This window comes from Sorex araneus, chromosome 4, assembly GCF_027595985.1.
Source record: "Sorex araneus isolate mSorAra2 chromosome 4, mSorAra2.pri, whole genome shotgun sequence".
NCBI classification, from domain to species: domain Eukaryota; kingdom Metazoa; phylum Chordata; class Mammalia; order Eulipotyphla; family Soricidae; genus Sorex; species Sorex araneus.
In genome coordinates, this window is record NC_073305.1 from 87,001,089 (window position 1) to 87,016,747 (window position 15,659).

General features: G+C 40.9%; 1 protein-coding gene and 1 non-coding gene across 2 annotated transcripts; one reads left to right on the forward strand and one right to left on the reverse strand.

Annotated features, from left to right (window-relative positions):
- Positions 1–7,314: 7,314 nt before the first annotated feature.
- On the reverse strand, positions 7,315–14,697 carry IL17F (interleukin 17F). Its single transcript, XM_012932130.2, has 3 exons — positions 14,671–14,697; positions 9,238–9,446; positions 7,315–7,579 (listed from the first exon to the last, which is right to left on the reverse strand). Exons 1-3 carry the CDS (start codon positions 14,695–14,697, stop codon positions 7,315–7,317), a joined length of 501 nt encoding a protein of 166 aa, XP_012787584.2.
- LOC129404616 (U7 small nuclear RNA) lies at positions 8,369–8,429 on the forward strand. Its single transcript, XR_008629997.1, has one exon. It is a non-coding gene; the product is annotated as a U7 small nuclear RNA (small nuclear RNA).
- Positions 14,698–15,659: the final 962 nt, after the last annotated feature.

The following is a 15,659-nucleotide window of genomic DNA, read 5'->3' on the forward strand; positions in this document are numbered from 1 at the left end:
TTAAGATTTGATCAATACAATCTCTCTCATTGCAACACTCATAAATATAAAGCTTAAGTGAAGAAGAAAATTCTCTGTGCATAATGTTTGTTTTTGCTGTAGTTCATCACTGTCATCACTGTCATCCCATTGCTCATCAATTTGCTCAAGGGGGCACCGGTTAAGTCTCCATTGTGAGACTTCTTGTTCCTGTTTTTGGCATAGCGAATACGCCAGAGGTAGCTTGCCAGGTTTTGCGGTGTGGGCGGGATACTCTCGGTAGCTTGCCGAGGGACAGCAGAATTGAACCCCGGGTCGGCCACGCGCGAAGCAAACGCCCTACCCACTGTGCTATTGCTCCTGCTCCTACCATTAATTGGGACAAATCTCTCACTGTCTTCCTGGATACTCCTTAAGGAAGAAGTGGTTTGGTTTTTGGGACACACCTAGAGATGCTCAGAGCTTACTCTTGGCTCTGTGCTGAGGGATCACTCCTGCTGGGATTTAGGGGACCATATGGGGTACTAGGGATTGAACCTAGGGTAGGCTGCCTGCAAGTCAAGTATCTTACCCACTGTACCATCTCTCTAGCTCCATAACTTAATAAATTATTAACAGGATGACAGTCTTAGAAGAGTTAATGTGGCTACAGAGAAAGTTTTATGCTTTATCCTTCTAGAATTTATTGAAATAATTTAAAATTAGTTTTTTGGAGATAAACGAAAATAATTTCCATTTTTTAATGTGATCTTGTAAAATTTGCATTTTCCACTTTTTTAGTGTTTCTGTCACTCAACGACTAATAAAGATTATTAAACTTGGATGATATAACCAGGTTTTAATAACTAGAAACTGTACTGCATCTTTTCAAAAAATACAAGTTATTTTCTTGAAATTCAATGTAATCAATAAGAATTATTAAAATGACACAAAATAGGAAATAATTTGGTTCCCCGATAGTTATTGGAATTTATGAGAAAGACTGCCAGTCTATACTGGCTTAGCAGGAAATGAGTTAACTAAAAAGAATGAATGTGCGAAGTTTTACCTAGGGGAGCTGGAGCGATAGTACAATGGGTAGGGCATTTGCCTTGCATGCGGCCAACACAGGTTCGATTCCCAGCATTCCATACGGTCCCCTGAGCACCACCAGGAGTAATTCCTGAGTGCAGAGCCAGGAGTAACCCCTATGCATCACTGGGTGTGACCCAAAAGGCCAAACAATAGAAAAGGAAAGAAAAGGAAAGAAAAGAAAAGAAAAGAAAAAAGAAAAGAAAAGAAAAGAAAAGAAAAGAAAAGAAAAGAAAAGAAAAGAAAAGAAAAGAAAAGAAAAGAAAAGAAAGAAAAGAAAGGGAAAGGGAAAGGGAAAGGGAAAGGGAAAGGGAAAGGGAAAGGGAAAGGGAAAGGGAAAGGGAAAGGGAAAGGGAAGGGAAGGGAAGGGAAGGGAAGGGAAGGGAAGGGAAGGGAAGGAAGGAAAGGAAAGGAAAGGAAAGGAAAGGAAAGGAAAGGAAAGGAAAGGAAAGGAAAGGAAAGGAAAGGAAAGGAAAGGAAAGGAAAGGAAAGGAAAGGAAAGGAAAGGAAAGGAAAAGGAAAGGAAAGGAAAGGAAAGGAAAGGAAAGGAAAGGAAAAGTTACCTTGTACCAAACTCTCAATCTTCCCTTTTTAACAGATTTTACTCCAGTGAAGTTAATACCATTGTACTATGTTGATATCTTGTGCACTTAAAAACACACTATTTTATAAAGAACACAGTCAGCTAAGGAGTATTTCTAGTAGTGGTAAGAATATCATTTTGAAGCTCTGAAATTCAAAGAAATATAGCTGCTTTTCTCTTTTTAATAGCTGTTAGATAATAATTATGTTCCCACTACATCCAAGAAATGTTCACAAATATAAAGCATAAATAAAAAATAAAATTCTGCATACTTAAATATTTCTTTTCACTCTATGCAGTAGGGCCAGTATCCCTATCTAATTTCTCACTGTTTTCCTGGATACTCCTTAAGGAAGGAGTGATTTTGAGTATTTTTGTGACACTATGAAGGTTAGAAATCATCAGCTTCAAAGGTACCACTTTGTCAATCTTCCTTTCCTTGCCACCAACCAGAGTATTAAAGAAAACGTTCCTATGACTGAGACTTAGTATGTTCCTTTGTACACTAAGGAGAATCCAGCTGCATGTGTAAACTTCTATAATTTATTGAATGAATAATGCCTTTCTTCCAATTTATAGCAATGAGATATACGTTTGATATCAAAAGGAATATTTTAATGTTTTAAATCTGTAGTTTCTTCTATTTAAACTAATTTAAGGTGATTTGAACAAAGTCACTATAAAATACTAGCATTGTAAGTTACAAATATAAAAGTTTTTGGTTAAGCCATTTCAATTACTTATATGTGTACATATAAGGAATAATTGGAGAGTCTATATTTCATATATCCCTGAGGAATAATACAACTGTGTTATTTTGGATTTTGATCTTTGTTTGTTTGGTTTGTTAGATTTGGGTGCAATTCTCAGGGTTGCTGAGGGACTAAGAAGTCCCAAGAATAGAAACCCAGGATTTCTCAGGCAAAGATGCACGTCAGCCCTTTGTGCTCCTCACTGGCCCCCAACATCAAAGTGGGTAAGCATAAATATTAATTCTCAGGCAGAGGGAGTGGTGAAAGTTACACGCATGAAGAGGAATAAAGTTAGACTCCTGAAAGTCCAACTTTTGATCACTTTGTCCATCAGTGATAAGCCATAAAAAAATTAAAACTTTTAAATATCAGTTTAAAGATTATTGATATCCAAAAAGTTGGCTCAAAATTTTTGGGGACCAAACAAGCAAAACAGGAAAACAAAGTTCTGTGCCCTCTGGGGTAATGACTAGCATTTACTAAGTGCCTACCATCCAGAGGACAGTATGTATGAAGCATTCATTTAACTTATACACACTCTTTAAAATAGAAACATTTAACAAATGAGGAGATTGACTCTCAGAAGGACTCCAGTGTCTAAAGTCATTCAGCCAGAAAATGGTAGAATCAAGTTCCAAAGTCAATAGCTGTCTAAAGATAAAATGCATTTTTTTCTCTATTACAATTTTCCAAACTTTTTTTTTCTGAACCAGTTTTCTCACTGTAAACTTCACGTAAATTTTTCTACGTGGTACTATAGAAATAAAGTTGACGTTTACCCAAAGGGAGAGACTGAGAAGATCTTTCCACTCCCCCGCCTCGGCTGAACCTTCATAAATGAAAACTAGGAAATAGTTCTTCATGTCTCGTGTGAAAAGTAAAGTTCAGTTCTTCACACGGTATGACGGCAAGAGGGTTTTCGAACACGTGGACTGTCCAAATTAGAGCAAGTCTCCTCCAGGCCAACAGGGATCTCAGCATACTCAGGAAGCTAGTTGCGAAGCCAAAGATCACAGTCTGCTCTTTCTGCTGCAGCAGTCTCTTAGCCCGCCAAGGAAGACAGCCCCCATACAGCCGCTTCTTTCTTTTAGATCTGTCACTGTCACTATCATCCTGTTGCTCATTGATTTGCTGGAGCGGACACCAGTAACGTCTCCATTATGAGACTTGTCGTTACTGTTTTTGGCATATCGAATATGCCACTTCACTAGTTTGTGGGGGCTGGAGCGATAGCACAGCGGGTAGGGTGTTTGCCTTGCACGCTGGCCTACCCGAGTTTGATTCGTCTGTTCCTCTCGGAGAGCCCAGCAAGCTACCGAAAGTATCTTGTCTGCACAGCAGAGCCTGGCAAGTTCGTTTAGATCTGTGCTAAGGAATCTGGGAACAAACGTGAGCAGTGTGCCACCTTGTGAGCAACAGAGGATGTGCAATTTCCTGAATGACAGTCTGCTCTAATGACAAGGATTTAGTAACTGTGGGCGCCAGACTCCAGGGACCTCCACTTATTGTTGAACTTGGAGGTGACATAGGGATTCACTCCCAGAACCAACCCTTAGCCACAGAAAGAAGTGGAGTGGAAACTCTACGGCGTGTCTTTATTATAGAGTGCTGCCTCTCAAAATGCAAAGGCAAAGTCATGAACTTGAAGTCAAAGAATCCGTTTCTGGGGCTTGGAGCAATAGCACAGCGGGTAGGACAAACCCGGGTTCGATTCCCAACATCCCATAGGGTCCCCTAAGCACTGCCAGGAGTAATTCCTAAGTGCAGAGCCAGGAGTAACCTCTGTGCATTGCCAGGTGTGACCCAAAAAGAAAAAAAAAAATCTGTTTCTGCTGCTAACTACCCAAGTGCTATTGAGCAAGTCACCTGCTTCCTCTGGGTCTGACTTCGAAGGAGAACTATTAACCAGGTGGTGTGCAGGTGGAGGTCACCTGTTCTGTTCAGGTGATGCTGGCCTTTCTCAGATTTTCTAATGGGCCTCCAGACTTCCAAACTCCCTTACACACCAACACTAGAATGGAATAGAGCTATTTTCTTATCATATCTGCAACGGGGCACACAAAACCATCCACAATGACTTATTTATCGACTTTTCTTTGCCTACTGTCATGCTCATTTATTCATCCAATCATTTTTTTTCAAGAACTATTAGCTATGTACTCCCCAATTTTCTCCTTAATGCCACACAATCTTGGGAACATGGAACTACTCACTGTTCTAATAAATCTGTTCAGTTTGTTTTTGTTTTGGGTTTTTCTGTTGGCTTATTTTTCAACTCAGGAGATTTTAGAGCCTGCATGCTTGAGCATATTTTCTTCGCTAAGAATGGCCTTCACCATTTTCCTCCAAACCAACTCCTATTCAGTGCAAAACTTCTGAAATTTCCCAGTGAACAAGCAAATTATGTGGTTTCTTAACATTTCATTTCTTGACCATAGTACATGGCACATTGTTTTGAAATTAGATGTGCATGTATGAAGCAAGATAACAACTTAAGAAAAAATAAGTTACATCTTGATTTTACCCAGAGATGTAATTTTTTTCTCTGCAATGTCCTTCACCTATATTCTTCTATTACTCAGACAGAGGTTTTGTAGCAAGAATTTTATTCCACAGGATAGGGCTGCTTGTGTGCAATGAAGAGAGATGAGAAGACTGATTGCACAGATTTGAGCACCAAAAATGGATTTGTGAGAATCACAGTAAACTTACGAAGCAGATAGTTAAGATAGCATTTTAAGATTGCTAAAAAGTGCAAGCATTCTCATTTTTCACATGTGCAAAAAAAAGAATCTGTTGTGAAGAGATATTTTTCTCTAATCCACCCAGGTACTCCATTCCTACTCCCGCCAAGAGAATAGAAAAAAATTATCTGCATTAACACTCAAAAATACTGTGAGGACCCACTTACCCTCAAGCTAAATTGCTGATGGGAATAAGATTTTTGGCCTCACTCCCACTCTGGGACCTGAAAGGCTACAGCTAGGAAGACATACTTGGATAAATTACAATGCTATTTGTCAATTACATCAGAATAAACTAGATTCAAAAAAGTTCCTGAGAGATGCCTTCAGACCCTATTCCAGGCTGAGTCTCATCCATGGCACCCTGGAGTGAGGCAGGTGAGCCCACCACCCACCCAAACAGAACCCTGGCAGCCAAAAAGCCTCCAGAACCCAATCGCTGCCACGTTCATGGCTGATCTCCACAGGTTGAGGATGAGCCTCATCTTATGAGAATGAATCTGTTGGAAAACTCAGGTTTACGGGTTTTATGACCAAAATCTTAGAGAGTAAGAGATGGGCAACCTACCCCCATCCCCCTGTTCTTCTGGGACCCCGGCAGTCACACCCACGAACTGCCTCCGGTGCCATATAAGCTCACTAACTGGTCATGATCCAGAGACTCACAAATTAATCTCGGAAGAGATCAACAAGCTGCAGAGATGTTCCTGGCTCCAAAGTCACCATTCTGTTAAAAATTAAACTCTGACTGTATCACCCTATTTAAAATTGCAGAATTCTCATACTCAACAGCATTGATGTACACCATGTTGGGTGGGGTATAAAGTAGAAGGTAGGGGGCTGGAGCGATGGCACAGTGGGTAGGGCATTTGCCTTGCACGTGGCCGACCCAGGTTCGATTCCCAGCATCCCTTATGGTCCCCTGAGCATTGCCAGGAGTAATTCCTGAGTGCAGAGCCAGAAGTAGCCCCTGTGCATAGCCAGGTGTGACCCAAAAAAGCAAAAAATAAAAATAAAAAAATAAAAAACAATAAAGTAAAAGTTAATCAGCCAATTCTGATTAACAAAATATTAGCACACAAGGCTCAACATGTAACATATTAGTAATCTCCTATATGAGGGTGTAATGGATCCAGGACAAAATGCAACAATCTTCACACACTTTTTTCTAAGGAAGCCTTTTTGATTATTTTTAGAAAGCTATTCCTAATGAGCAAAATTAATTATTTATGGCCTGCTATTGGGGTAGACTTTGGTGGTGCTTGGGAAAATTAAAAATAATTGTGGGCTGGAGTGATAGCAGGGCGCTCACCTTTCATGCAGCCAACCCGTGTTCTATTCCTCCACCTTTCTTGGAGAGCCTGGAAAGCTACCAATAGTATTGTGCCCGCATGGCAGAGTCTGGCAAGCTACCCGTAGTGTATTGGATATGCCAAAAACAGTAACAATAAGTCTCACAATGAGAGATGTTACTGGTGCCCACTTGAGCAAATCCATGAGCAACTGGATGACAGTGACTGACAGTGACAGCGGTGCTGGGAAGACGTAATAGTGGTGAAATTGGTGTTGGAATATTGAATGCAATACATGTTTGTGAGCAACTTTATAAAAATTAATTAATTAATTTAAAAAGTTTTAAGTTCCTAAGATCACACACATATGTATACATACATGCACACTTCATCATCACCACCATCAACATACCCTTCAGTAGTATAACGTACACTACACATCAATTAACTAGCGCACTGAGAACCATGAAAAACAAATAACAGGGGTATGGAATTGGGTTTACAAGGACTGGGGGGATAAGCTGAGAAAAAAAAAGAACACCATAAGAAATTTTCAGCATAAATACTTTATTATGAACACTTGATTAGTTTTTCTCCCAAAATCTTATATAACCAATGCATCATAAATATATAGAACAGACTTCTTACAAATATAAATATCAAGCCAGCTTCAACTCTATTTTTCAAATAACTAAGATTTCTGCACCCTTGCCCCTCATTCTCCATCCCTCCGACCCCACCCTATACAGCAGATCTCACACACTCTACTGTGTTTGCTTTAAGAACCTACATTTTTAGCCGAGTGGGACAGAGACCATTTGACAACAGCACTCTCATAAAATGGCACTTATCACAGTAACTGCTGGGGTACAGGGTAGCGTTGCTCAGCTTCTTCAGCTGAGTCGATGTGCTGCTGTGGGGCCTTGCACTTGGTGGACGATGGGGGTGACACAGGTGCATCCCACCGTCACCCACACTCTCTCCAGCTGGAAGGAGCGGGAGCAGCCTTTAGGGTCCCCCCGGAGGACCAGAAACTCCTGCTTGATGGGAACGGAGTTCATGGAGCTGTCTTCCTGCCCTTCAGCATTGAGGCAGCCCAGGTATCTGCATCGGGCCTCTGCAATTGAGGAGGGAATCCGGTGGGGGTCCCAGGTAACACTGCAAGAGGAGCAGAACAAATGTGGAGAGTGAGACAAGGAAGAGGAGGGGAGACAGAGGCTGAGAGCACCTGGCCCTGAGAACCCATTTGCAGGAGGCATTTCCAAGCAACTCAGATTACACCCAGAGGCCTGGGTTCATACCATGCTTTCCAGTGGGTGCGTAAATCCCTAAGCCTCAGTTTTCTTAACTATAGCATAAAATTCTCCTATGCCTCTCTTAGGAGATTATTGATTACATTCAATGATACAAAAGTAGACCAAGTGCTGCACTGGAAAATACAGACGTTCTATTATGTCAGATCCTTTGAGTCACTTTTCTTTACATTATTATAATTTCCTATCTAGTACTCAGAGATTGAACCTCACTAGTACATCTCCAAGTATAAAGCCTGCAGTGCCTTCTGCTTGGTAGGGAAAAGCCAACCCCTGGAGCTCTACAGATTCAAAGTCTGATCTGGAATGAGGCTAGTCCAGCCAACTGCCACCATCCAAACTTCCCCCTGCACAGACAGATCCAGAAGCTCCTCTCATTGTCCCTGGAATCCATCCCCTTAATCTTATTTGAGACATATAAATGAGTGTGTGGTATTGCAGGAACTTCCATGTAGAAAACAAAAATCACAGATTGTACCCTGGTTATCCCACGAAGCACTCCACTTCCCAAACTAGTCTTTCTCTTACTCCTGTTTCTCCTCCCCATTCCTGGGAGACTGAGGTTGAACCCGAATGGGTCATTTGAAACCATTTTTATGATTTTCAGTGGCCCCTTAGTCAGGCGGCTGCTTTAGAGTGTTACAGTTCTTTTAGAATTTGTCTAGCAGGTTTTCTAGTTGCTAGGGAAAGCCCCCACTCCAGCCCCTCACAAAAAGGAACACTTTCTTCCAACACAGAAAACTTGTCTTTATAGATAATCTTGAGCTATATGTAACAGGAAGAGGCATAACTGATAAGCAAAAGAAGCCAAAGAGCAGGACCTTCAACACACAATTTATAGGAAGATCCAAATAGCAAGAAATATGTGAGATCCCCTGAAAAGCTGGGGAGAATGTGTGGGGCCGGGGAAGAATTCTTGCCTTGCATGTATGAGGCCCTGAATTCAATTCCTTGTACAGAAGGAGGTGTGAGAGAGAGAGAGAGAGAGAGAGAGAGAGAGAGAGAGAGAGACAGAGACAGAGAGAGAGAGAGAGAGAGAACTGGGAAAATAACTCAAAGGGCTGCATGGCACCAAGTTGCCCCCTAAACACTGTTTGGCAGGTCCACCAAAAAAAATTTTTAAGAAAGAAAAAAAAAGAAAAAAAAAACAAAGGTATAGGTTTTGATGTTTTTTTTTGCCTCCTAGATTAGTTTTGTATTGATAAGTCTAAATAAACACATTTTTCCCAAGACTGTGAAAATTAGGGTTCAGAAAAATAAATCACCCAAGTGGTAGAGCATTTGCCTAGTATGCATGAGGCCCTGAGTTCAATCCGTGGCTCCGCATGTCCCCCACCAGCTTCTCTGGGTGTCACCCTCACTCCCCACCTGCAAGCACTATCTTCCAGCACTGCAGGGCCTGCCTGAGCAGTCCTCCATTCAGATCTGCCGCTCCTGGAATAGCCCAACCCTCCTACAAAAGCAAAAGAAGGGAATGTGCACATCAATCCGGGAAGCACTTACTTATAATCCCAGGGGGAGATAGAGCGGTTCTGAAAGTTCTGAGAGAGAACAGGAACACCCTGTCTTTGGCCGAGGATGCTAATGTTGACCCGCACGCTGTGGTCCTGCAGAGGAGGGCAAAGAGCGGCTCCTCCCGCTTTGATTTTTTTCCTTGCTGCCACCAGCCTCAGGATGGCGAGCCCGAACATCAGCAGCATCAAGGTCTTGACCTGAAAGAAGCACCAGGAGATTGCAGTGGGTGGAGGGTGTTGGCGTCTCCTGCTACCATGGGGCACCACACATTGTTCCTGCTCTTTCACGAAGCTTCAGCCGCTCAGCCAGATATGGGAACCAAAGTGAGAACTAAACTCTGAACATTGAGCCTCAATATCTAGGTGCTCCTGAACAGTGAAACAGGAAAATATAAGGGTCTGGAACTGGGAGTGAATCCTAACCTGGCTTCATCGCTGACTTCTAGTTTCTCTTGTTTCCAAGCCTGCAGTGATATCTGTAAATCGGGGGCTGACCCAATGGTCAAGGCTGTTCAAACCCTGCCGCATCTTGAGTAAGTATCTTAAGTATCAAGACCTTATTTGATGTGGTCTGCTCCGGGAGATGCCCCTAAAGCAGTGCAATTTGAAGTGAATTTTCCTTAAATCATAAGTCTTTTTTTTGTCATCTAGGACTTACAAAGTACATCTTTATTGTCTGGAAGGGAATATACTGTTTGTGTTCATGTCAAATGTACATCTGTTAGAATGCAAGTTCCTGCAGGAGAACATAGTACAGCACAGATATTCTGTAAATACTTTCTGGGTAAATGAAAGTAATGAAAGAAATGAAATATTGAATGAATGAATGAATGAACAAAACAATACAGTGAAATTAACAATATAGTTTAGCTCAGTGCATTAAGGAAAACATTATGCAAAATCAACTTTAACAAAGTTCCAATTACCCATGCTAATTGAAAAAAGCAGGGGCACTAATGGTGCACAGCATCCGAGAACACAGAAACTATTTCTCTCAAGCCCTGGAACATACATTTTTTTATACTTACATTGAAATATTGGTTTTTCTAGGATTACAAGAATGCACAAAGAAAGAGCAAAAAACCCAGCTTGTCTTGTCACCAGATGCTTCACTCCCACTACCAACTCTTATGAGGAAGCAACACAACCCATCATGGACTTTCAACACAATGCAAACTCAAGCTAAATTGCTTGCTCGCTCAGGCTCTCACTTTACACGAGTTAAGATAGAGATGGATGGGGCTGGAGTAATAGCACAGCGGGTAGGGCATTTCCCTTGCACGTGGCAGACCCAGGTTCGAGTCCCAGCATCCAGTATGATCCCCTGAGCACCGCTAGGAGTGATTCCTGAGTGCATGAGCCAGGAGTAACCACTGTGCCTCGCCAGGTGTGACCCAAAAAGCCAAAAAAAAAAAAAAAAAAAAGATAGGGATGGTGTCATCCATGATGATTTACAAATTCACCTTTTTCTATTTAACAGATGCCAGAGGTCAGAAATTATATGCATAAACAAAAGGAAGATGCCGCCAACTTGCTGGACCAAGGCAACTGATGCTAAATAGAAACTGAAAGCATCATTGGTCCAGACAAGCACACATGAAGCTAACCTGCCTTTAGATAATCAAACTTCATTGGCTTTTTATCTCCCACAATCACATGTTCATTCAATAACTTTTTCTTTTCTCTAGAGAAATTTGATTCAGGACCTGGAATCAATTTGCCAGTTTCATCACTCAGTTCCAGAGTTCCAGAATGTGCTCTGATTCAGTTTCCATCACCAAAAAAAAAATACTGTGAAGATTGAATATGACCCAGATAAGGGCATGGATAGCACATGGTGCATATTCAACCCAGGTCGCCTTAATGTCAACATTGTAGTTAGGATACTCAGTGGACAAGAGAGATGTAAATTTTTCCTCGTGTACTTTCTGTCTAGACAAAGAACTATGAAGCACAAAAAAAATTAAAAGGGTATTTTTTTAAACAAAAGAGTCCTCAGCTTCCCCAAACTATCCATGTCTTTCATGGTTTTCTTGAATAAATTCCTACTTTGTGTTTTCTCTTTCCCCTTTTGTGTTGTATTCACTTAGAAGCTTCTAATTTTCATTATTAAGGCTTTATGGCAATTATACCTTGAGTTCTATGATTTAGAAATAAGTACCACATTTCAAGCAAATCACTGTTTTGTTTGTTTATATTTCTAGGACTGTGACATCCTAGAACATTTTCTCATGTCTCTCTTCTGTTGTTCAGGACCACTCTCCAGAAGGGCACTGGAGACCACATGTGGTTCTAGGGATTGAACCTGGATCAACCACGTGCAAGGCAAGTGCCTTGCTCCCTGGATGCTCTGTCTCCTGCTTTCACATCTATTTTAAAATCCTGATTCTCCCAATTATCGGGTATTGATTATGAGTCGTTCAAGCTAGCATTAATTATCCCAATTTGATAGCGATAATGCTATGTCTGAAAGAAAACGAGTAAATTAGTTGGGTTCACCAATCTAGGTGTCAGTGGTCAGTACTAATTGCTCTTGAAGGTCATTATAGCTATTAGCAACATAGAGCCACACACAGCATGTCCTGAGAGAGGTCAAGCATTTTAAGGAGTGTGACAGCTGTGTCAGAGCGGCATGAATCTTGTGGGTCTCCTGCCCCTGTATCAGAGAATCAGCTGATCTGCAAATCATTCTAGTTTGTTTCTCAAAGATTTTGATCAGAAACTGTAGGTAATTACATAATACAGATCAGGGGCCCTGCTCTTGCCTGTTCTTAAAAGTAATGTACACAGAACTTCTCTGAATGATTCAGAGTTGGACTGAGACTTGAAATCTCCTACACCACCAAGAAGGCAAGTAATGGAAATCACTTCCATTCTGTAAGTAGAAAACAGTGGCAAGTCAAGTACTGGCCAAACATCGATAGTTCAGGGCATCAACATTCTCTCTCTGACCCTGCACGTCACTCCACTTCAAGCTCACCTAAGAAACCACCTGAGCATTTGTCTCTGGAATGATCTGCTCTCTGTTCTTGCCCCTACATAGGTATGTAATCCAGAACATGGGCAATGCCTGGGTGTACAAGAAAGTGTATCAGCCCTCTAAAATGCTTTTTTAAAAGTTCTTAGATCATGTGATTTTGTTTTTTTTATAGTTGAAGGTTTTCCCCCTCACTTCATTGTATAAAGCACTGTGAGTTACCGAGTTATTCATTGTTGGGTTTTTGCCATACAATGTTCCATCACTGATCCCACCACTAGTGTCAACTTCCCTCTACGAGTATTTCCAGATTCCCTCTCCTACCCCTGAACCCTACACCCAGCACCAGCCAACCATCTTGACAGGTATCTTTTAAGTTTGGTTGTTAAAGTTTGGGTCTCGTAATTTCAGAGTTGTTGACTCTTTGGTTTGGATATTTAGCTCTATCATTCTTTAATACCACTGATATAATTGAATCCCCTTGACCACCGCCCCACTGTTTCTCATCTATCTCTTCTCCCCCTCTTCACTCTCTTTCTTTCCTTCTCCTCCTTATACTCTGGGGCCAAAGGTGATCCAGGCATCCTCCCTTTAAGCCTGGATGCATTTCCTCATCCAGTGACCCTAAATACCACATACAAGTGACAGCAACCTGTGTGTGTCCTTCCCAACACTGTTCTAATGCTGCTTTCACTACCATGTTTCTTGTTGCTGCTTCAACAGATGTCTTCAAAGTAACCAGAAGAGAAAGCTTGAAGCACAAAATAAATTAATACATCTATTTGGACACAATGACTAAATTCATAAATCTTTCCTCTGAATCTTGCCATGCAAACAGAACTTCTCTTTACTGTAGACAGTAAACTAGATGGACACCTGTATTCTTTTCATGCAATGTTTCCTCTCCTTTTCTTTTTTTTCTTTTTTTAAGGGAAGGCACACCCAGAGGTGCTCAGAAGCCATTCCTAAATGGTGTTGGGAGTCACCTCTCTGGCTCTTAGAAAGTCACTGGACTTTCAAACATCTGTATGACGGAAAGTATCCAAATCTTCTTCACTGGATTGATGAGAATGTCAAAGGTAAAAACAATAAGGCTACTAATAATTAACACTTATTGAATGTCTTTTTTATCCTTATTGTGACAGCAACCTTGTCCTTATTGTCTGTTATTATATTAAAATCACCAAGCTAACTAAAAAATGAGTGTGTATGTATATTAGAGAGTAGATTTAGTCATTCTCAATGATGTCAATTAATTTCCCAAAAAAAAATTCCATGAGGGAGATATCAGTTGCAAATAGAAAGGAACATGTAAATAAATTTCACATGTAAAAATGAAAGGAATAATAAAACATAGGACAGTTAAATAATTGACCCTAAATCCCATACTTAGTACTTGATGGAGCCAATTCTGCCTAACACCAAAACCTATGTTCTTAAATAATATATTTTGCTATATTAATCATATCTGAAATAATACATTTCTTATCACCTCTGAAATAATATATATAGTAAAATACTATTGACACCATTTTCCAAGACCTTTAATGAAATCCATGCTCTTTGAAATTGCATGATCTGTAAGCAGAGAAAATTAAGAGGAATTATTTCAGTCAATAATACAGTGAGTGGTGGAAGGATGGGTGCTGGATCATTGTATGACTAAAATCTGATAATCAATAGCTTTGTAACTGTGTATCTCACTTTGACTACATTGAAAAATAAAAATGTAAAATAATAACAATAATAATAATAATAGTATAGTGAGTGACTTTCTAAGTCTGGTTTTCACACTGCCCTATATTAAATACTTCCCATGCCATACATGACCATAGTCAGGCAAGATTCTATACCCAAAGGATTTACATCAAACTAACATCTCTTTCACCTATCAAGAGGAAGGAGACAATGAAAAACTAATGGTCAATCATGTAGTTTTCCCTCTACCTCCTAGTAGCTGTCCAAAGCTCAATACAGGAAGGTTTCATTTCCTTCATCCAAGGCTCTGTCATCCTGTAGATACGGGTAATAATTATACCTCTTGGGATCCCAGGTTCCTTGCTAAAATACCCATGTATGTATTTGAAAGATTGGTAGGTAAGAGTACAGTAGATAAGAAATTGATTCTTAATTCCAACCTAATTCCCAAATGCTGTTCTCAGGACAGACGACCTCCATTGTGAGAGTTGTGCAAACTAACACCAACTATGCAAAGCCTTTGGGGCCAAACGCAGCATTGAGACTCCGTGATAGCTTCTAGCTTTTCTTTCTCTCTAGCGTACAGAAATCCAAACAAAAATCAGTTCTGTTTTTGAAAGAAAGAAGTAATACACCCCTACCACCACCACCAAAGAAAGACTCCATCAAGCGTGATCCCTTAGAAATTTGCTTTTCAGAAATCCTAGTGATGACTCCAGCTAAACAGCAATAATGGTTGCTACTCACCAAGACTGTCTCACGTAGGAAGGCCATAGGGGCTTCGTTCTGGTTGCCTGCTCTGTGCAATGAGCTCTCGGTTCCCCTATGCTGTGTCACTGAAGTACCTGTTGGTTTTATAGCAGTCATGACCTGCTTAGTGCCTATCTGTGGTTGAACTAGAATGGCTGACGAAAGTGGGGTTTTTTTCTATTCCACTTCCTGAAGGGGAAGAAAAGGAGGACCCTAAAAAGACGTGACGGAAAAAGGGTTCAATTATCTTTTCTTCTACCCCACTTCTACCCCCATTGTCCTCAAACTGCAGTCAGACACGTTCTTAACACACGAATTACAGAGATAAACCAAATCATGAATCACTTCTGTGATCTTTCATATTTTCCCACAAATCGCTAAAAACTCCTGTCACACGCATCATCTCCTACTTTCCTGTCATGGGACTGTGATTTCCAGGGGAAGAAGAATTCTTAGAGGAGCTTCAACATTACCAGAGACTGTTGTCTTTAGTTCCATTTTACTAATGGGGAAATAAAACCAAAGACATGAATGACAGTAGTGAGAGCTTTAGAAATTTTATTCCTCGGGTAATTTTATGGTCTCCTTGCTCATTTTATTTTATTTTATTTTTCTAATCCCTCTTCTCCTGGCTTCCCACCTGCACTCAGGTGTTCTGTCCTAATTTTATTTTAATTCTGTGATTAGGCACCTGGGCTGGAGCAATAGCACAGCAGTTGGGCATTCACCTTTCACGCAGCTGACCCGTGTTCGATTCCTCCGCCCCTCTCAGAGAACCCGGCAAGCTACTGAGAGTATCGAGCCCGCATGGCAGAGCCTGGCAAGCTACCCGTGTGTATTGGATATGCCAAAAACAGTAACAATAAGTTTCACAGTGAGAGAGATGTTACTGGTGCCTGCTCAAACAAATCGATGAGCAATGGGATGACAGTGACAGTGATTAGGCACCTACTGATGCTTAGTTAATGATAATCACTCATATATAA

Excerpts from the sequence above, each read along its gene's own strand:
- IL17F (XM_012932130.2), bottom strand. The coding sequence starts at position 14,697 with ATGGCCTTCCTACGTGAGACAGTCTTG. Across the intron at positions 9,447-14,670 it reads TCCTACGTGAGACAGTCTTG|GTCAAGACCTTGATGCTGCT; the intron begins GTGAGTAGCAAC and ends TGCTTCTTTCAG. Across the intron at positions 7,580-9,237 it reads ATCTCCCCCTGGGATTATAA|TGTTACCTGGGACCCCCACC; the intron begins GTAAGTGCTTCC and ends CTCCTCTTGCAG.